General features: G+C 42.6%; 1 protein-coding gene across 2 annotated transcripts in view; it reads left to right on the top strand.

The window, feature by feature from the left end:
* The window catches only part of SMC2 (structural maintenance of chromosomes 2), a 42,931-nt gene extending 21,026 nt beyond the window's left edge, over nt 1–21,905 (top strand). For both annotated transcript variants that reach the window (XM_075594141.1, XM_075594149.1), the window contains exons 16-25: nt 464–599; nt 10,290–10,414; nt 10,928–11,121; nt 11,723–11,866; nt 13,024–13,218; nt 15,326–15,526; nt 16,229–16,345; nt 17,465–17,625; nt 20,095–20,242; nt 21,635–21,905. In XM_075594141.1, the coding sequence (XP_075450256.1) occupies nt 464–599; nt 10,290–10,414; nt 10,928–11,121; nt 11,723–11,866; nt 13,024–13,218; nt 15,326–15,526; nt 16,229–16,345; nt 17,465–17,625; nt 20,095–20,242; nt 21,635–21,826 (1,613 nt within the window). In that variant the 3' untranslated portion in view covers nt 21,827–21,905. The remainder of the gene's footprint in view (nt 1–463; nt 600–10,289; nt 10,415–10,927; nt 11,122–11,722; nt 11,867–13,023; nt 13,219–15,325; nt 15,527–16,228; nt 16,346–17,464; nt 17,626–20,094; nt 20,243–21,634) is intronic.
* Nucleotides 21,906–22,267: the final 362 nt, after the last annotated feature.

Here is a 22,267-nt window from a genome sequence, read left to right as displayed (position 1 = left end):
AGGGAATAATTTCCTCCCTCGCCAGTCAGCCACTAGGTCAAGTGCATCTGGAGTTTGTAGTAGTCGTAAAACGGTTAATTGACTTCTTTTAGGTGTTGGATTTTCATTAGCTGGGCTTTGAATGTGGAAAGTGAAGTTGCTTGACTAGTATTGAGTGGAAGAGTGTTCTGTAGGTATGGAGAGATTAATGAAAAGGTTTGACTGGAGAGCGCTGTAGAGGTATTTACGTGTGGGGGGGGGGGGGGGGTGGTGGAGGGTTTAATAACCAGCATTCCAGCTGACTCCCTTGCTTCCCTGCAGGGCACTAAATGAGCACAAAGTCCCTCAAAACCGTCGCACTAAACCAATTGTTTCAGAAGTAATGTGCAGACATACTTGACAAAAAAATTATAATTCAAATACAGATGGCAACTTGAAATAAACAGGTGTTTTTTTTGTTTTGTTTTTTTTTTTAATAACCCAGGTGCTCGTTCACAGAATGCGTCTGTGTTAACCAAGCTTCAGGAGCTTAAAAGTGTCCAAGATGAACTGAGAGCTAAGGAGGCAGAGTTGCATGCAGTAGAGCAAGAACTGGCTGGCCTGAAGAACACAGTTGAAAAGTAAGTATATAAAATTATTTAAACCATCTGTGTAGAGGTTAGAGAGACAATATATATTACTTGTGAGCACATTCACATGTCTTAGACAGGTCTGCAACGCTGCCTTTCACCATGATCACCTTGCATACAGTGCTTCCACTGCAGCAAGGGATTCTGAGAAATTACATGCCACACTGATGAGACCCAAAAGGTCGAAACAGCTGTGAGTGAGTTTACTGGCTTTGCATTTGATCCCAGACTGTGTTTAAAAGTTGTGTTTAAAACAGCGAGCATTGGCTTAATGGTTCCATGGAATAATGGATTTTAGGCTACGGGTGGCACTGTTTGCTCATTTGCATGTCATTTCCCAGAATCCCTTTCTGCTGTGGAAGCACTGTATGCTAGGTGATAATGGTGAAAGGCAGGGTTGCAGACCTGTCTAAGGCATGTGAATGTGCTCACAAGTAATATTTGTTTATGCTATACGGTGGAAGGTTTTCGGTCACCTTTTTACTGTGTGTGTGTGCGTGTGTATTTACCTAAGCTGCCAATCGATTCTTTTTCCCGTTCTCTTTTAGCAAAATCCTGCTTCCCAGGGTTCACTAAATGTTTGCTGCCTTTCTGTTTGTCTAATTTCTTAATCAGGGGTGTGCAAACTTCTTGAGCTGTGCGCCCCCCCCCCCCCTCCTCTCCAAGGACTCTGCGTCAAATGACGCTGCGGGTCATGTGACCCAGAGCCGTCATTTGATGTCGCGTTGCCATGGCAACGGGTCGCTGAAGACCCGGCAGAGAGCAGGTAAGGGAGTTAGAGGCCTCAAACCTCCCCCGGCATTTAATTTCTATGCCGTGAGGAAGACTGCGGGCCTCTGTAACTGCCGCGCCCCCCCCCCAGGAAATTATCGTGCCCCCCAGTTTGCGCACCGCCGCCCTAAGTCAGTGTAAATTAGCAGCTACAATGTATCCTTGTGTTTGTCACTATCTGTTACAGTTTGCAGCTTAAACGGCTGGGAATATTGGCAACACATTTTCACAAACAGGATAGTGTTGCACTGCTGGGGAGGTGTGCTGAAACCTGCTATATAAATCAAAGGATACACAGTATATTAAAAATGGCATCAAGCGTTGAATTAAAAAAAAAAAAAAGCTGTGTGTTCTGTGCACGCGCATAGTAAGTGAAACTTCTTTGACTTTTGTCACAGAAATTGTATTTGTGTTGGTGATGTTTTAATTAAAAATCAAAATACAATTTCATTGACAAAACGCAAATAAATTTGACTTATAATGCGCGTGATCGGCACACATCCCCTGTATTAGCTATTTGCACTATGTGTGAATTCCTTGTGTGTATGTGTGTCAGTCAGTGTGTGTGTGTGTGTGTGTGTGTGTGTGTGAAGTAACAAAAAACTGCGCTCATATAGGAATTAAATAAAATAAAGTGAAGTGATTCAAAAAACAAAATAAATGTGAATACAACCTTGTAAAGATGAGGTTTGATGCAGCTGTTCAAATGGAGAGCTCAGCACTCCAGGCTAATACAGAAAAAAAGAGAAAGAGAACAGCGCAAAGAAAAACCTCATAGTGTAGTATATTTAGAAATTCAATTTATAATTAAAAGGTGAGTATTGCACGTACATCTATTACAAAATCACACAGCATGACATGTTTGGGACATGTTACCCATCTGTAGACAGCCGATCACCAGTGGCAGAGGCTCGCGTGGATCAGCTCGCCGCTGGAGGTCACTCAGCAATGGCAGAGGCTCGCCTGGATCAGCTCGCTGGTGGAGATCACTCCTAGAGTCTGGCGATATCACCGTAGTCTCTGAGGGGCTCCTTCGCTTCCTGACACGTGCGCAGTGGCGTCTGACGTCATCAGATGGCGTCCGGTAGTGTCTCAGTGTCTTTAGTTCGTCGCGCTAGATGGCGCCACACCGGCGAAATAGTCACAGAAGGACAACAGGTCCCAGGCAGGCAGTGTGATAAAAAATACCACAATGGGTATATAGAGCAAAGGTAGGGAATGCGCCCACTCCTACGCGTTTCGTTATAAAAAACTTCTTCAGGGAATGATGGAGGAAGTTCCGGGGCGCTTCATAAACCCTCAGATCTCTCCTGATTGGCCGCACTAGATTGACCCGACTCAAAACACCTCTGGGAGATTAACCCATTCAGCGCTGGGTCTTAATCAAGACAGGCGGCCTCTCAGCTAGAGATAGGGGGTGACATCATAACATATAGCAAAAAAAAACAATTTTATTAGATTAAAATAGGGTATCAGAATGTAAAATCTAAAAATAAAGAAAGAATAGTTAGTAACATCCTAATTTAAAAAGACGTACAAAAAACACTCATACCTAATGCTACATGATAAAATGATATGGTCGAAATTGGTATTACACAGACAAAGAGAGAAATCATTAAAAAATGTGTAAAAATCTAAAAAACCTAATAGAATATCTAAAAAGTCTAATGTTCACTGGTGATACATAAAATATCTTAAAAATCAGAATAAGGACCAGACGTCAAGTTCCTCGTTTAAGCCCAGTGGTGACAGAGTTTGTAACTTATATATCCACAGGCTTTCCTGCTTGGATAATTTCTTATCTCTGTCTCCACCACGTCTCCCTGAAGATACAATTTGTATGCCTAAATAACTTAATAATGAGGGATCACAGTTGTGTTTGGATTTAAAATGTCTAGACACGCTATGCTGTTCGAAACCTATTCTAATGTTCCTGGCGTGTTCTAGAATCCTCACTCTTAGGAATCTTTTCGTCCGCCCAACATATTGATACCCACAGGAAAATTGTAGCAAGTACACTACATATGTTGATTTACAAGATATGCAATCTTTTATGGTGAATTTTTCTTTGGTGCTGTTTGAAATAAATGTTTTACGTTCTGTATTCAGCATTTTGCAAGCCTTACATTTTCCACAACTATAGTTACCGTTAGGTTTGCTAGGCATCCAGGTGGTCTCTAAAGATGTAATCATCGGACCACCAATATCACTTGGTGCCAGATGGTGTTTGAGAGTCTTAGCCCTACGGTAAATAAAGCTCGGTTTCGGATGAAGAGAGGGACCTAAGATTGGATCATTACATAGAACTTTCCAGTTATTGTTGATTATCTTCTGGATGCTCTTACTCACTGAACTGAATTCCGTAATAAATGGTATTTTGAGTTTATCACTTTCATCCCTATTTATTTGTTTCTTCTGAATCAGTAAAGAGTCTCTCTCCATCTTTTCTACTTTTTCCAAAGAACTGAACAACAGAGCCTTGTCGTAGCCTCGTTCAATAGACTTCTCAAACAGAGAAGCTGATTGGGATTCAAAATCCGTCTGAAGACTACAATTTCGCTTAATGCGCATGAACTGGCTTATTGGTATATTGTCAATCCAGGTTCTTTTGTGATTACTGGATGACAATAAAAAGCTATTGGTGTCTACCTTTTTAAAAAATGTTTTGGTATTAATATTTTCACCCATCCTGGATACCAGACTAAGGTCCAGGAAATCTATCTGATTTGAGTTCGTTTCGGAAGTAAACTTTAAATTAAAATCATTTGTATTCAGATAAATCTTGAATGATTCCAAAGTATCCTCATCACCTTCCCAGATGCACAGAACATCATCGATGTATCTCTGCCATATAATAACCCTATCCGCAAATGGGTTATTATGCCATATGAAGTTATCCTCCCATATCCCCATGTATATGTTGGCATAACTGGGGGCAAAACGCGTCCCCATGGCTGTGCCACACAACTGTAAATAGAACTGATTTAAAAATAGAAAATAGTTGTGTGACAGAATAAATTTAATGGCATCGATAATGAAATCACAATTTAATGGGTGTAGTTCATCATCTCTTGATAAAGTCTCCTTAATTGCGTCAATCCCTTTATCATGGGGAATACATGTATAAAGGGATTGAACATCAAATGTTGCCCATCTATAGCCGTCTTGCCACTTGATTGTTTTTACCAGATTCAGGACGGCAGTGGTATCTTTAATATAAAATGGCAGTACTTTCACGTATTTCTGTAGAAAAAAAATCTACGTACTGTGACAAATTTGATGTTAAGGACCCAATTCCGGAGATTATCGGTCTACCCGGTGGATCGATAGATGTCTTGTGAATCTTGGGAAGATGATAGTATACTGGTATAGTGGGAGACAAAACATTTAAAAATTGGTATTCAGATTTATTTAAAACCGTAGACACCAAAGCTTCATCGAGAAGGCTCTGTAGTTCGGAGACAAAGCGTTTAGTAGGATCCCTACTGAGTCTACTATAACTAACGGAATCGTTCAATATACGCATCGCCTCAGTTTCATAATCCTCACGGTTCTGGAGGACAACTCCTCCACCCTTATCTGCTTGCCTTATGACCAGATTTTTCATATCCTGTAGTTCTTTAAGTGCTAGATGTTCCCTATAGCTAAGGTTATGTGAAATATCTGATGGTTTAAAATTCTTCACCAGTGATGTAAACTCATTATTAACTATGTTAAAAAATGAATCGATAGAGCTCCCTTTACTATGTGCAGGGTAAAACCTAGAGGGTGGTTTAAATCTACTATGTTGACATATATGTCTTGTGACCACCTTACCCTATCGATCCACCGGGTAGACCGATAATCTCCGGAATTGGGTCCTTAACATCAAATTTGTCACAGTACGTAGATTTTTTTCTACAGAAATACGTGAAAGTACTGCCATTTTATATTAAAGATACCACTGCCGTCCTGAATCTGGTAAAAACAATCAAGTGGCAAGACGGCTATAGATGGGCAACATTTGATGTTCAATCCCTTTATACATGTATTCCCCATGATAAAGGGATTGACGCAATTAAGGAGACTTTATCAAGAGATGATGAACTACACCCATTAAATTGTGATTTCATTATCGATGCCATTAAATTTATTCTGTCACACAACTATTTTCTATTTTTAAATCAGTTCTATTTACAGTTGTGTGGCACAGCCATGGGGACGCGTTTTGCCCCCAGTTATGCCAACATATACATGGGGATATGGGAGGATAACTTCATATGGCATAATAACCCATTTGCGGATAGGGTTATTATATGGCAGAGATACATCGATGATGTTCTGTGCATCTGGGAAGGTGATGAGGATACTTTGGAATCATTCAAGATTTATCTGAATACAAATGATTTTAATTTAAAGTTTACTTCCGAAACGAACTCAAATCAGATAGATTTCCTGGACCTTAGTCTGGTATCCAGGATGGGTGAAAATATTAATACCAAAACATTTTTTAAAAAGGTAGACACCAATAGCTTTTTATTGTCATCCAGTAATCACAAAAGAACCTGGATTGACAATATACCAATAAGCCAGTTCATGCGCATTAAGCGAAATTGTAGTCTTCAGACGGATTTTGAATCCCAATCAGCTTCTCTGTTTGAGAAGTCTATTGAACGAGGCTACGACAAGGCTCTGTTGTTCAGTTCTTTGGAAAAAGTAGAAAAGATGGAGAGAGACTCTTTACTGATTCAGAAGAAACAAATAAATAGGGATGAAAGTGATAAACTCAAAATACCATTTATTACGGAATTCAGTTCAGTGAGTAAGAGCATCCAGAAGATAATCAACAATAACTGGAAAGTTCTATGTAATGATCCAATCTTAGGTCCCTCTCTTCATCCGAAACCGAGCTTTATTTACCGTAGGGCTAAGACTCTCAAACACCATCTGGCACCAAGTGATATTGGTGGTCCGATGATTACATCTTTAGAGACCACCTGGATGCCTAGCAAACCTAACGGTAACTATAGTTGTGGAAAATGTAAGGCTTGCAAAATGCTGAATACAGAACGTAAAACATTTATTTCAAACAGCACCAAAGAAAAATTCACCATAAAAGATTGCATATCTTGTAAATCAACATATGTAGTGTACTTGCTACAATGCCCCTGTGGGTATCAATATGTTGGGCGGACGAAAAGATTCCTAAGAGTGAGGATTCTAGAACACGCCAGGAACATTAGAATAGGTTTCGAACAGCATAGCGTGTCTAGACATTTTAAATCCAAACACAACTGTGATCCCTCATTATTAAGTTATTTAGGCATACAAATTGTATCTTCAGGGAGACGTGGTGGAGACAGAGATAAGAAATTATCCAAGCAGGAAAGCCTGTGGATATATAAGTTACAAACTCTGTCACCACTGGGCCTAAACGAGGAACTTGACGTCTGGTCCTTATTCTGATTTTTAAGATATTTTATGTATCACCAGTGAACATTAGACTTTTTAGATATTCTATTAGGTTTTTTAGATTTTTACACATTTTTTAATGATTTCTCTCTTTGTGTAATACCAATTTCGACCATATCATTTTATCATGTAGCATTAGGTATGAGTGTTTTTTGTACGTCTTTTTAAATTAGGATGTTACTAACTATTCTTTCTTTATTTATTAGATTTTACATTCTGATACCCTATTTTAATCTAATAAAATTGTTTTTTTTTGCTATATGTTATGATGTCACCCCCTATCTCTAGCTGAGAGGCCGCCTGTCTTGATTAAGACCCAGCGCTGAATGGGTTAATCTCCCAGAGGTGTTTTGAGTCGGGTCAATCTAGTGCGGCCAATCAGGAGAGATCTGAGGGTTTATGAAGCGCCCCGGAACTTCCTCCATCATTCCCTGAAGAAGTTTTTTATAACGAAACGCGTAGGAGTGGGCGCATTCCCTACCTTTGCTCTATATACCCATTGTGGTATTTTTTATCACACTGCCTGCCTGGGACCTGTTGTCCTTCTGTGACTATTTCGCCGGTGTGGCGCCATCTAGCGCGACGAACTAAAGACACTGAGACACTACCGGACGCCATCTGATGACGTCAGACGCCACTGCGCACGTGTCAGGAAGCGAAGGAGCCCCTCAGAGACTACGGTGATATCGCCAGACTCTAGGAGTGATCTCCACCAGCGAGCTGATCCAGGCGAGCCTCTGCCATTGCTGAGTGACCTCCAGCGGCGAGCTGATCCACGCGAGCCTCTGCCACTGGTGATCGGCAGTCTACAGATGGGTAACATGTCCCAAACATGTCATGCTGTGTGATTTTGTAATAGATGTACGTGCAATACTCACCTTTTAATTATAAATTGAATTTCTAAATATACTACACTATGAGGTTTTTCTTTGCGCTGTTCTCTTTCTCTTTTTTTAGTGTGTGTGTGTGTATGTGTTTCAGTCAGTGTGTGTATGTGTGTCAGTCAGTCTGTGTGTATGTATGTGTGTGTGTGTGTGTGTGTGTGTGTGTCAGTCAGTGTGTGTCAGTCAGTGTGTGTCAGTCAGTGTGTGTCAGTCAGTGTGTGTCCGAGTCAGTCAGTGTGTGTGTGTGTGAGTCAGTCAGTCAGTCAGTCAGTGTGTATGTGTGTCAGTCAGTGTGTGTTTATGTATGTGTGTCAGTCAGTGTGGGGGGGGTACGCAGAATTTGCGGAAGGGGGGGAAGGAGGTGGTGCGCAATGTTACACCCCGCCCCTGGCTGCAGCAGGACACACACATACTGACACATACACACACACACACTGACTGACACATACATACACACACACTTACTGACATGCATACACACACACACACACACTGACTTACACACATACACACACACTGACTGACACACATACACACACACACAGTGACTGACACACATACATACACACACACACACACTGAACAAACAATATAAAGTCCCCAGCGCTAAAGTCCAAGATACCGTGATCTTATAGGCAGTCTCTGGTCTTTAAGATGGTGATTGGTCTTTTGGTATAGATGCTTCAGATGGAATAATGTCCTTGTAAATGAATACACCGTATAATGGACGCCAATGCAGACAGTTGAGAGGATCTGTGCTTGCTCCCCTTCTCCTCTGCTCCTCTCACGAACCCCACGAACCCCACGTGGAGACTGCTTGCTGGAGGCGACCACAATCTTTAATCTCGTCAGGGGTTAACTCGTTGCGAAATCCCACCGATATATGACAAGGATAGGCACAATATAGTGTAGTATGAAGTGACCTTTATTAAACTAAAAACACTTTTAAATGATAAAAACACTCACATGGTGCAATACTGGACCGTATTGCTCAAAATGCCGTCCGCAGCTTGTATACCCTTCTGCCGCAATGGAGAGGATCCCTGCACACTGACACGCTGTCGACTCGGCGTGTGACGTCAGTGCTGCTGGAAGCTCTCCCTGGGGTCAGGCTACGGGTGCTGAGATGGCTCAAAGGACTAAGCTCCTCCTCCCTATTGAATTGAATTTCTAAATATACTACACTATGAGGTTTTTCTTTGCGCTGTTCTCTTTCTCTTTTTTTAGTGTGTGTGTGTGTATGTGTTTCAGTCAGTGTGTGTATGTGTGTCAGTCAGTCTGTGTGTATGTATGTGTGTGTGTGTGTGTGTGTGTGTGTGTGTCAGTCAGTGTGTGTCAGTCAGTGTGTGTCAGTCAGTGTGTGTCAGTCAGTGTGTGTCCGAGTCAGTCAGTGTGTGTGTGTGTGAGTCAGTCAGTCAGTCAGTCAGTGTGTATGTGTGTCAGTCAGTGTGTGTTTATGTATGTGTGTCAGTCAGTGTGGGGGGGGTACGCAGAATTTGCGGAAGGGGGGGAAGGAGGTGGTGCGCAATGTTACACCCCGCCCCTGGCTGCAGCAGGACACACACATACTGACACATACACACACACACACACTGACTGACACATACATACACACACACTTACTGACATGCATACACACACACACACACACTGACTTACACACATACACACACACTGACTGACACACATACACACACACACAGTGACTGACACACATACATACACACACACACACACTGACTGACACACATACATACACAAACACACACCCCTCCCCCTTCCGCTGCCCGGCCCGCCCGGGTCACCCTTTCTTCCAGCAGCATTTGATTTGTGGAGCGGGTGTGATGTCAGTGTTGGGGTCGGGCTGAGCCAGAACACAGCCCGGCCTCAACTGCCAGCACTGACGTCACATCCGTTTCATTTCTGTCTCCACAATCCATTTTTGCCCCATCACGAATGAGGTGCCACTAAAGAAGTTTCACTTCAAAAACAATAATGGCGTAAGCATGATCTAATACTACAGAACTGATTTATTTAAAAAGAACACACATAGGATATTGCTTGCTCATTTTAAGAATGGTCACACAACTATGGTTTCATAAAGTCAGCATTGATTGTTGTGTGCTGGACCTCCATTATATTGGTAAAACACACAAAATATAATATACACTAAGAAAAAGTTAAGTAACCCATGCTGCATACAGTAAAGTAGTGCTGTAGTGCTTTTTGTTGTAATTTATGGATGCATTTTACAAAAATATTAAAGTCGGTAGAGAGCAAAAACACATTTGCAAAAGCCAGCATTTCTGGAATAAACCCTTAAAAGGAAAGTACTATTTTAGTTACAATTGCCAGAAAACATGGTCCAACTAATGAAAACGGGTTCTGTTTTGTAGTTGTGTTATTTCCTTTTAAATAATCTGAGTGGTGGATTCTGTTGAATGGAATAACTCTCCTATATGCCCAAGAAGAGATTTGCACACATGAATCTCAACCACTTCGGCTAAGTGTAACACCATTAGAAAGGGCGTAGCCACACTCTCTCGCAGTTTTAACACCACCTTGGTTTTAACAGATACCGGCAGCTGAAACAACAGTGGGAAATGAAGTCCGAGGAAGCCGATCTCCTTCAAACTAAATTACAGCAGAGTTCCTACCACAAGCAGCAGGAAGAACTGGACACTCTGAAGCAAACTATTGGTGAGGAATTAGCACTTTGCCCCTTTGCAAAAAGAGCCGGAAGCTTATTAATTGCAGTGTTTTGCAGGCTCCTCAGGCAGAACAGGTATTGTAGTATTGAAATCTCAATCTCAGAGGTGGTTGAGAACTTTGTCATTTTAATGGCTTTTGGTTTGTTTACTGTGGAGGAGACAAATGCCGGCACCTTCACCAGCTTGTATCTTGGGAACCAGAGGGCCCACAGAGCGGAAAATACCTTGCAGCCGGGATTGCTGCTTTAACAATATATAACCCGTGGTACTAGCTCATTCTAATTTCTAGATAATTCAGGCTCACATGTTGAGCTTTGCGTGCCTGGAAATAGAGAGATATTCAGTATCATTGTCTGCAGAACATTGTTAATTTTTCCAAGGAAAATATGGCTTTCACTGACAATATTGCAGATTTTAAAGTGATGTATAAATCAAGCTTCAATCCATTAAGTGTTTTGGCGATTAATGTGCAGCTAATTACCAGTTTCTTTTCCAATGTCAGAGGAAAGTGAGGAAACCTTGAAGAAAACCAAGGAGGTCCAGAAAAAGGCAGAGGAGAAGTTCAAGGTTCTGGAGCACAAAATGAAGAATGCGGAAGCAGAGCGAGAGAAAGAGCTGAAGCAAGCTCAGCAGAAACTGGACACCTCCAAAAAGAAGGCCGATGCCTCCAGCAAAAAGATGAAAGAGAAGCAACAGGTAGACCTCTAACCAACTTCACTTTGGGTGGAACGAGTGGCTTTTCTGTTTGTTGAGATCATATAGACATTGGACTAGTTCAGGGGTGGCCAACTCCTGTTCTCCAGGGCCACCAACAGGTCAGATGTTAAGAATATCCTTGCTTCAGCATAATGTCATTCTGACAGCCACCAGTGCTGAAGCAAGGATATCCTTTAAAACCTGACCTGTTGGTGGCCTGTCCCTGGAGAACTGGAGTTTGCCACCCCTGGACTAGAAGATAAATTCTATTGGAGTCCTGTGTATTCTGTGAAGCATTCACTCGTTCTGTGGAAATATCCATTCTACAGATGTATTCAAATGTACCTTGTTTAAATGCACCCTACACGGTGCCACTATGCTACTGGACCAAAAATGAGAAACATGTCTAATTTTTCATTTATAGTTTATAATAAACACCAATTCACTTTGACTTGTGAAATCCAGCTACCCGAGGAGTATTTTTCGTTTCTTTTGTATTTAGCGATTTTCAAACTAGGCTAAAGAAAATCTATGATCTCGGTAACGACATGTCTTTTTGCTGATTTTGTAAGCATTTCGAACGGTCTTTATTTTGCTGCAGGAAGTGGAAGCTTTAGTTTTAGAACTAGAAGAAATGAAGAGAGAGCAAGCCGCTTACAAGCAGCAGATTGAAGCTGTGGATGAAGCTATGAAAGCCTATCAGGAGCAAGTTGACACCATGTCATCGGAAGTGGCAAAGCATAAGGTATGAATCAATTGAACTCAAGTTTGTAATAGTATGAAAGAGAGAAGGTATATAATGCATTATGGACTTTTTGCACTTATTCTAGCACATTAAAAATGAAAAGAATTCTAGCTTTAGCTAAAACAAATAGATTATGATCAATGAAATCGGGTCAGTAAATCATTGTGGATGTGCATGCTTCTAAAAAGACTTGTAGAGCGGTATGCTACAATAAACTAACACAAATCTATGCAAAGAGCCACAGCGTCTCTGTCCTTTGTGCTTATGTTACATTTTCTATCATGGGTAACTGCAACATATTGCTCTGCAATGATTTTCTTAACTCAGGCGGAGGGGGTGTTAATGGGGTAGTCACAGAAGCAGGAAAAAAACAAGTGAACAACTTAACAATGTACTCGGCCTCCTTAGAACAGTGTTTCCCAACTCCAGTCCCCAGGAAACCCCAACAGGTCAGGTCTTAAGGATACCCCTGCTCCAGCACAGGTGGGTCAATCAAAATGACTGAGCCGCTGATTGACCCACCTGTGCTGGAGCAGGGATATCCTTAAGACCGGACCTGTTGGGGTTCCCTGAGAACTGGGGTTGGGAAACACTGACTTAGAGCAAATAAGTACAACTTTTACTTGCATTTTTCACAGCAATCTCAAATAGAACATTCTGTGTGTGTTTAATCTTCTCTGGTAAAGTGGCCTCATAATTACTTTACAAAGATGTAACTAAAGACAGTCGAACATTTTTACGAAAGAGATGAGATGAAGATAACAGAAACCACCCAAAGCATTTGATTGCAATATGTTTATTAAAAGTTTCAAATCGTATTTAACCGGACATTAAATATTATTTTTAAAGACTTGCCTTTTTTTAAGGCTCCAATTACCTGCATTTAACCTGTAGCATGCCAAATACTACCCCCACTACCATTAGTTCCGTTTAGTCCTAGGAGGGACTGCACTCTTTCAGTTTTGCAATACAGATCACATTAAAACCACTTGTTTGCTGACAATTCTTTATATGCACAATCCCACAGAAATATGAATTCTTTCATAAAGTAGCCATAATTACTAATAATATGAATAGATGCCGGTTAATACCGGCAGTCACATCCTGCCTTGGGTTCCAGCATTGGTGGTCGTTGAAACATGGGTGTGTGTTTACAGGAAGCTGTGAAGAAAGCCCAAGAAGAGCTGGCCAAACAGAAAGAGATCATCATGGAGCATGACAAGGAAATTAAGACGAAATTGGCAGAAGCGGGGACGCTCCGAGAACAGAACAATGATTCGCAGCTCAAGATCAAGGAGCTGGAACACAACATCAGCAAACACAAGAAGGACTCTGCCGATGCTGCGGCAAGGGTAAGCGAGGGAATAAGCACGGTCTTTCACCCACTTATCCTTTTAACTGCATGCAGGGCCGTCTTAACGTATGGGCACGCTGGGCAGTTGCCCGGGGGCCCCATAGCATAGAGGGACCATGCGTGCCCACCAATGCTCTCCCCCTGCCCGGCACCCCGGCTCGCTCTTGGGGTTGCCAGGTGTCCGGTATTTGGTTACCCTGTCCGGTAGAGCAGGGCTGCTGCTGCTAGGGGACTGGGTAGCTTCTGATTGGCTGAATTACACAGCAGCAACCAATCGGGAGGTGGCAGGAGCCTGGGGGGTGGGGCCAAAGAGCGGAGGAAAAGGTGTGTGTGTGTGTGTGTGTGTGTGTGTGTGTGTGTGTGTGTGTGTGTGTGTGTGTGTGTGTGTGTGTGTGTGTGTGTGTGTGTGTGTGTGTGTGTGTGTGTGTGTGTCACATACAGTACTGGCAACTTTGTTTAATTGCTCACTCACCCTTACTTTTCTTTTACTATACTAACAGTCTTCCCATTTTCAAGATCTATTAAAAATAACCACCATTGTAAATTCTCAAAGGCTCCATAACTCAGCTCTCATCACAGCAGCATTGCAATCTCTGCAGCATTCTTACTTACAGATCATCCACAAGAAGGCAAAGCAGGTTACTTCTTCAATGGCATGATTTAATATGCAATTTAAAGCTGGATTTTGAAGTTTAAATTTGAAGATACTGTACTGATAATGACAGGGACGGGGGGTGAGAGGATGAAGGGATGGGGTGAGAGGATGAAGGGAGGGGGATGGAGGGATGAGAGAGGATGATGGGAGGGGTGAGGACAAGGGGGGAGAGAGAGAGAGAGGATGAGGAGGGGGGTGCAACAATATTGGAATTTGTGGGAGGAGCAGTAAGATCAGTATTGCTCGCCATGTACAGTATGACTGCAGGTAAGTTATTTATAATGATCTGACCATTACGTCATTTGTTCTAAATTTCACTCCAAGCATGCACCAATTTCCACCAATTTGCAATATTTCATATTCTATTTCCTAAAACAATCCTCGGAAGGGTGCTCCCTCCCCAGATTTTTTACGAAATAGAATATAAATTGGTGAATACTTGGAGTGAAATTTAGAACAAATGACATAACAGTCAGTTCATTTATAAATAACATTCTTCCCCACCAACGATTCTTGAGTGCGTCGCACCTTTCACCGTTATGTCCAGTATTTTTGGACAAGGCACCTGGCAACCCTACTCGCTCTCCCCCCCGCCCAGCACCACGGCTCCGCTCGCTCTCCGCCGCCCGGCACCCCGGCTCGTGTCACAACCGCTCGCAGCCTAGCAGTGCAGCACTTCCGGTGCCTGCTGCTGCTAGTGAGCGCGTGGGAGGCTGGGAGCGACAGTGTAGGCAGGGCCCCGTGCACTGCTTTGCCCGGGGGCCCTAATGTTGTTAAGATGGCCCTGACTGCATGGTCATTGTCGGGGCTTGGAAAATTACAAAAAAAAAAAGCTACTGCCTGGTCAAAAAAGCTGCTAGCGCCCTGGCCCCGCCCCCAATTTTTTGAAAGGGCATAAATTCCTAATAAGAATTAATAACTTTTGTTTTAGCTAATATAGTTCATTTATTCTATTGCATTCATACTATACTACAATCAGTGTTAAAAATACATTTATTATATCCAAATGTATCTCACTGCCCCCCCCCCCCCCCCTCAGGTCTCTCTCACTGACCACCCCCCTTTTTTTTTAACTAATTGTTATCCCTAAGTGTCCCTTATTTGTAACTGAAGTTGCTCTTGGGTATTATTAGCAGGAGAATGATGCTGTGTGCTAATTCATGGGGGCATATTTTACCGGCATATACAAGTTGAAATGCTGGAAGATTACATTGCTGAGGTTATTATCTATCTATCTACTAATGCCTGACCCCATGACGTAGTAGCCTTGTCAAATGGCACCCAAAGGCTTAATACTCCTGAATTCTGGCATGTGTTGTGTGTCTAGCTGCAGTTTCCAGACTTTATATTTCAGATTGCTTATATATCTCCGATATGTAATTAACACCGATGTTATTGTTTTAATAATGCAAGTGACCATATATCTGCTGTGTCTTTGTGTGTGCATTAGGTTGCAAAAATGTTAAATGACTACGAATGGATTGCAGCCGAGAAGCATCTTTTTGGCCAAGCGAATACAGCCTATGATTTCAAAACGAATAACCCTAAGGAAGCAGGGCAGAGATTGCACAAATTACAGGAGAAAAAGGAGAAACTGGCCAGAAATGTCAACATGAGAGCAATGAACATGCTCACTCAGGCAGAAGAGAGGGTAGGTGCATAAACTCTGCAGGAAAAAGTGTGTGTTTGTGTACACTTAGATTCAAGATCGGATAATGACTTTGGATAGCACAGGTCTTTCCTATCCTCAAGTAAATGATTTAGACCGTTAAAAACCAAAAAACGTCTCGTGCACACCTTAGGTGAGCGTAAATAGTCCTAGCAGTCTGCATAATTTCTATTATAAAGGCTCTCAGAATAACATGCCCTGAAAGGTTCTATTTTTGATGGGGATCTCCCCAGTAAGACTGCAATTATGTATGGACTCTAATTGCATGATAAATGGAAACACAGCATTGGACACGATGAGGACGATTTATCTTGGCAACTGGTATTTTTCTGACTAAAATTATTACTGTTGTGCATGAATATTTATAGATTTTATATAGAGTTGTTTGGACAGTGATGGCTTCACATATCAAGACACTTTTTCCCATCATGTTTGTTAAGAATATAAAACCAGAGTGCTGGAATGGGTGCTGCTATCAAAGTGCCACAGTACTGTATATAAAAAGATAAAGATAGGTGCACGAAAAAGTTATACAAAAAAGTGTCTTTTATTGACGCAATGTTTCGGTTCCCCTCTGGAGGCTCAATGGACCGCGAGGTGCCTATCTTTAATGTATAAATGTATTTATTACAAATGTTCATGAAGGATACAGACCAAGTGTTTCCTTGTTTTGTGTAATCTTAGTACAACGATTTAATGAAGAAGAAGAGAATTGTAGAGAATGACAAGTCTAAAATTTTGGCCACTATTGAAGAACTTGATCAAAAGAAAAATGAAGCCTTAAATATTGCGTGGCAAAAGGTAAGTACTGATGGCTTGTACACGGGTATGCCAATTTGTTTTGAAAAGGGGGTTAAAGCCGCAATCCTACACTTTATTTTTTCTTGCATACGTGAAGCATGTGACGATGTATAATTCTACATTCGTACCTAAGATGCCAATCGTTTGGGGCTCTTGTTGTTGTAAATCTAACAAAATCCTTAGTGTGCCTAACATAATGGCCGCCTTCTCAGTTTCTGTTAATCCTTCAGTCAGTGTAACTCAGCAGCTACAATGTATCCTTATATTACAAAGGTAACATTATCTATTGTTACAGTTTGCAGCTCAAACGGGAATATTGGCAACAAATTATCCCAAACAGTGTTGCAAAGATCTGGCGCTGCTTGGGAGGTTGGGATTAAACCCTGCTATAGAAATCAAAGGATGCTTTAAAACTCGTTAAAAATGGCAACGGTTGAATTAAAAAAAAAAAAAAGTAAATGATCTAATACAGAACTGATTTGTTTTATAAAAAATAAAAAAACATAACATTTCACATGTTTTGCTGCTTTAATGAGGGGAAGTAGTGTGAAAACATGCCACTATGTTGCATCATTGTTTATATACACATACACAAGTCAGCAGAATACAGGCACTTGCAGGGTTTAGCAAATGCAATGTGGTACATTTTGGTCCTAACTTGAGGACCAAAGTCAAGACTGTTTATGCTTCATAATCTAACGGCAAGATAACCTCTTTCATGCATGATTTATTAGTGTCTGTGTATACAGCTCCATACAAACAAGCGCGCACACCCTCTGATCCCGTCCATCATTGTGAAATGCTGCTGTCATTTTTACATTTGAAATGGTTATCACTGCCGACTTTCTAAGAACTATTTTGAAACAGAGCCCACATAGCATTAGAGTAGCACCATTTCCTTTTTATGTGGCCCTAATAAATGCAGTGTACTTGGTAAATAAAACATTTAATTTGCTTATTAGTACTGAAATGACCGTTTACAGACATTAATTTCCGCGGAGCAGCTGCATGATCGCTACCGTAGATATTCTTCGACAGCAGCAATTCCATAATCTGCCGTGTTTAAGCAATTCCAATGATGTCCGGGATAAGAAGTAATATCTACCACTGTCTCTTTAGGTAAACAAGGACTTCGGTTCTATTTTTTCAACTCTTTTACCTGGTTCAAATGCTATGCTGGCACCTCCAGAAGGGAAAACAGTACTGGAAGGGCTGGAGTTCAAAGTTGCTCTGGGGATTACCTGGAAAGAGAACCTCACTGAACTCAGTGGAGGGCAGCGGTAACTATCTATTGACATTTTTCTCTAGCAAGAAATATCTGTTTGCCTCGACGCTAATCTGTAGTGCGTGGCATTAGTAATGTTTTATCAGTTGTGGATATCACCATAGTGTTTTGCGTGTTCTGCTATACAGTATGAGCATTCTTTATATGTGTTGCCCAAGTGAAAGCCCTGTGTTTCTCCAAAAATAAGTATAGGCACTAAAATGCATTCATTCTATACCTTTAAAACAACCCGTCTGGTGTTTTTATTACCGTATTTCCTCGATTCTAAGACGCACTTTTTTTCCCTTTTTCACGTGGCTGAAATAGGGACTGCGTCCTAGAATCGATGTACTGAAAAAAACACACACAAAAAAACAGCCAGGGGGCGCTGCAGAAGCCACAGCAGCTTTCAGCGTTTGCCCTGAGTTTCTGCCACCCCCGCCCCCCCACACAGAGGAGCAGTGTGTCCTGCTGTATGCCCCGCGACTCTGCCACCAAACCCCCCCCCCCTCCCTCCAAGTGCCGATCCCCAAAGGAGCAGTGTATGATCGGCTGCATGTCCAGCGCTCCCCACTAGCTTGCTCCAAGTGCCGGTCCCCAAAGGTGCAGTGTATGTTCGGCTGCATGCCCCGTGCTTCTCCCCCCCCCCCCTTGCTGGAATTACCGCCCCCACACAGGAGAGATTGATTCAGTAGTCTGTGGCTGCATGCCCCAAAAGCCCTCTGTCTGCCTCTGCTACTCACAGCTGTGCTGCAGGCACCACAAGCTCCCCCCCCCCCCCCTCCTCCAAGTGCTGGTCCCCAAAGGAGCAGTGTATGTTCGGCTGCATGCACCACAAGCCCCCCTCCTCCCCCGCTCTGCTCATTGGAAGTGCCGCCCCCACACAGGAGAGATTCATTCAGCAGTGTGTGGCTGCTGCATGCCCCACGTTCCCTCTGTCTGCCTCTGCTACTCACAGCTGTGCTGCCGGCACCACAAGCCACCCTAATCCAGTGTCTATCTCTGTCTCTGTGTGTTTTTCTCTTTCAGTGTATGTGTGTGTCTGTGTGTGTGTGTGTGTGTGTGTGTGTGTGTGTGTGTGTGTGTGTGTGTGTGTGTGTGTGTGTGTGTGTGTGTGTGTGTGTGTGTGTGTGTGTGTGTGACCTTTCATTCTCTCCCCTTCCCTCCAATCTCTCTCCCACTTCTCTCCCCTCCCCCTTCTCTCCCCTCCCCCTTCTCTCCCCCATTCCCCTCTCCCCTCTCTCCCCCCTTTCTCTCTCCTCTTTCCCCCCCTCTCTCTCTTCTTCCCCCCCCCTTTCTCTCCTCTCTCCCCCCTCTCTCTCTCATCTCCCCCCTCTCTCTCTCATCTCCCCCCTCTCTCTCTCATCTCCCCCCTCTCTCTCTCATCTCCTCCCTCTCTCTCTCATCTCCTCCCTCTCTCTCCTCTCCCCCCTCTCTCTCTCCTCCCCCCTCTCTCTCTCCTCTCCCCCCTCTCTCTCTCCTCTCCCCACTCTCTCTCTCCTCTCCCCCCTCTCTCTCTCCTCTCTCCCTTCTCTCCCCCTCTCTCTTCCCCCCCCTCTCTCTCTTCCCCTCTCCCTCTCCTCCCCCCTCTGTCTCTCTTTCTCTCTTCCCCCTCTCTCTCTCTTCACCCCCCTCCCTCTCTCTTCCCCCCCCTCTCTCTCCTCTCTCCCCTCTCTCTCTCTTCTTCCCCCCCCCTTTCTCTCCTCTCTCCCCCCTCTCTCTCTCATCTCCCCCCTCTCTCTCTCATCTCCCCCCTCTCTCTCTCATCTCCCCCTCTCTCTCTCTCATCTCCTCCCTTCCTCTCCTCCCTCTCTCCTCTCCCCCCTCTTTCACTCCTCTCCCCCCTCTCTCCTCTCCCCCCTCTCTCCTCTCCCCCTCTCTCTCTCTCCTCTCCCCCTCTCTCTTCCCCCCTCTCGCTCTCTTCCCCCCCCCTCTCTCTCTTCCCTCTCTCTCTCTCCTCCCCCTCTGTCTCTCTTTCTCTCTTCCCCCTCTCTCTTCACCCCCTCTCTCTCTTCACCCCCCCTCTCTCTCTCTTCACCCCCCTCTCTCTCTCTCTTCCCCCCCTCTCTCTCTTTCCTCTCTCTTCCCTCCAACTCTCCCTCTCTCTCTCTTCCCGCTCTCTCTCTCTTCCCCCTCTCTCTCTCTCTCTCTCTCTCTTCCCCCCAACTCTCCCTCTCTCTCTCTCCCCCCCCCTCTCTCTTCCCTCTCTCGGAAAAAAAATTCTGCACATTTAATATAGTGGAGGTTTTTTCCCCAATTTTTTTTATTAAATCAAGGGTGCGTCTTAGAATCGATGGCGTCTTAGAATCGAGGAAATAGGGTACTTTCTCTTGAATGTTTTCGTGTCTCCAGTCTGCTAAGTCATTGGTGCACCAAGTCCTTCATCGTGCAGTTTCGGAGACACTGATAGCACCTGGTTGTTTCCACTTTCTCAGGTCCCACTGTGTCACTTTGAACTCTTAAATGTATGCATATTCCTTTTCAGCTCACTAGTGGCCCTGTCTCTCATTCTGGCCATGCTTCTTTTCAAACCGGCTCCAATTTACATCTTGGATGAAGTTGATGCCGCCCTGGACCTGTCGCACACGCAGAATATCGGACAGATGCTTCGCACTCACTTCCGACACTCGCAGGTAGGAGAGCAAGAGCAGGGTACAGTTACAAGCTGTGATTGACCCCGCCAGTAGGGACACCGACGCATTGAAAAGCAGCATGGTGTTATACAGTGGATAGAGTATACTCTGTTTAAGTGTACAGAAGCCGAGTGACTAAGCACAGAGCAATCAGTCACTTTTATGATTTGTATTGTTGATTGTAACCTGCTCGTTAAAATAATGGAATTAATATCATGATACTTCATTCTCAATCAATCTAGAGCTCTCATTAGACTGAACAGATCTTACAATTGTCACCCAAGGCAGGTTATATTGGTGGTCTATAGATGCAGATTTATTTATTTATTTATTTATAAAATATTTTACCAGGAAGTAATAAATTGAGAGTTACCTCTCGTTTTCAAGTATGTCCTGGGCACAGAGTAAAACAAATAGTACATGGTTACAAGTACAGTTACATAATGAGCAGGGTATATACATTATATACAAGACATTGTGTGCACAGTTAAAGATAATATATATTATCGATAATGTCTAGAGTTAAAGCCTAACCTGTAGTAAAATTGATCTAATAAGGGCTAATAACAAATTGTGAGACCTGATAATGAAAAGGTAGCAGGCACTTGGAATTATACAGTGCTGCTGATAACTAGCTATAAAAACAATTTTAATGACTCATAGGGTAAACCCAATAATGTGAACTAAAGAATAAAAACAGCTGCCTTGAGCAGACGTGGTTAAAACAATGTGAGGGCATATGAGTGTATAAACTGCCAATTGTGGGCATTGAGGCAATCTGAATTAATTTCTTGTAGCAACCTAGTAGGTGTAATTGGAAATGATTGCTAATAGTAACCATGAGGGTGTAAATGAGTGATCAACGGCAAAAAAAGCCTATATTTTGCTAGGCTTTAACTCTAGACATACGGATTATCTGCCTCTATAGACTAATATGGTTTTCTTCTAATTTGATGTTGGCCTATACGGCCACCTTCCTTTTTAGAGTGTGCACAACAAAGAGGATCCCTGGTCTCTCTCTCTACCTATTCCCTATTTAATTGCATTTTGTTCCTCAGGTGGCATCTTAATTCAATTGTAGAAAGCTTTACACTACATACATATTTAGAGCGAAGCATCCCTCCTTCCCCTTCCCTGTTCAGCTACCAGTTGTCACTCAAACAATATAAAAAAGAGGTAATATTGCTGTGCATTTGAATGATTGGTGTTAGGAGCTGACGACGAGGGTGGCTAGCAATAGGATATGGGAGATTCTTCTGAAAGTAGAAGAATTTTAGAGTTTCATTTATATAGTCACGTTGTGTTTTTTTTTTATTTTCATGAGTGGATGGTCAAACAAACTGCTGATTTAACAGTCAGACTATTAACCCTGAAATCATTGTTCCATTCCAGTTCATTGTGGTGTCACTGAAAGATGGTATGTTCAACAACGCCAATGTCCTTTTCAAGACAAAGTTTGTGGACGGAGTCTCTACAGTGGCAAGGTTTGCACAGATTCAGAACAGTGGGAATGTGTCTGCACATCAGAGACCAGATAAGACCAAATCGAAGGAAAAGCGGAATCGCATGCAAGTGGATGCATGAGGCGTTATAGCAAAGACTTTGAATTCACAACAATGAATCATTTCACATCCAGTAGTTTTTTTTTTTTTGTTTTTTTCTATACATCATAATTTCATGTTAATATTTTACAACTTTTTGACCGGTATTTTCAGTATTGAGGTTCATTTAAAATTTACGAACAAGGTTCAACAAAAAATACATTTGGACAATTTCTGTGTGTGTGTTGCAAGGTCAAATGATGGATATTAAAATGTATTGCAACATTCATTGCTTCCTAGGGTACAGGAGCAGAATTACTTTTTACAGTAAATGTCATTGATGGGCTAGAAATGACAAATTTGCTTTAAATGAAGATTAATAATGCTTTGTGTGCCCAGTCATTTTGTGACTCATCCTATTGGCCTAAAAAATCAGATTTTTAATATTAAACAACTTTTTATATTAATAAACCATTTCTCGAGC

Source organism: Ascaphus truei, chromosome 1 (genome assembly GCF_040206685.1).
Source record: "Ascaphus truei isolate aAscTru1 chromosome 1, aAscTru1.hap1, whole genome shotgun sequence".
Classification (NCBI taxonomy): Eukaryota; Metazoa; Chordata; class Amphibia; order Anura; family Ascaphidae; genus Ascaphus; species Ascaphus truei.
Note: the sequence above shows the minus strand (reverse complement) of the source record. Positions and strands in the feature narration are given on the sequence as shown.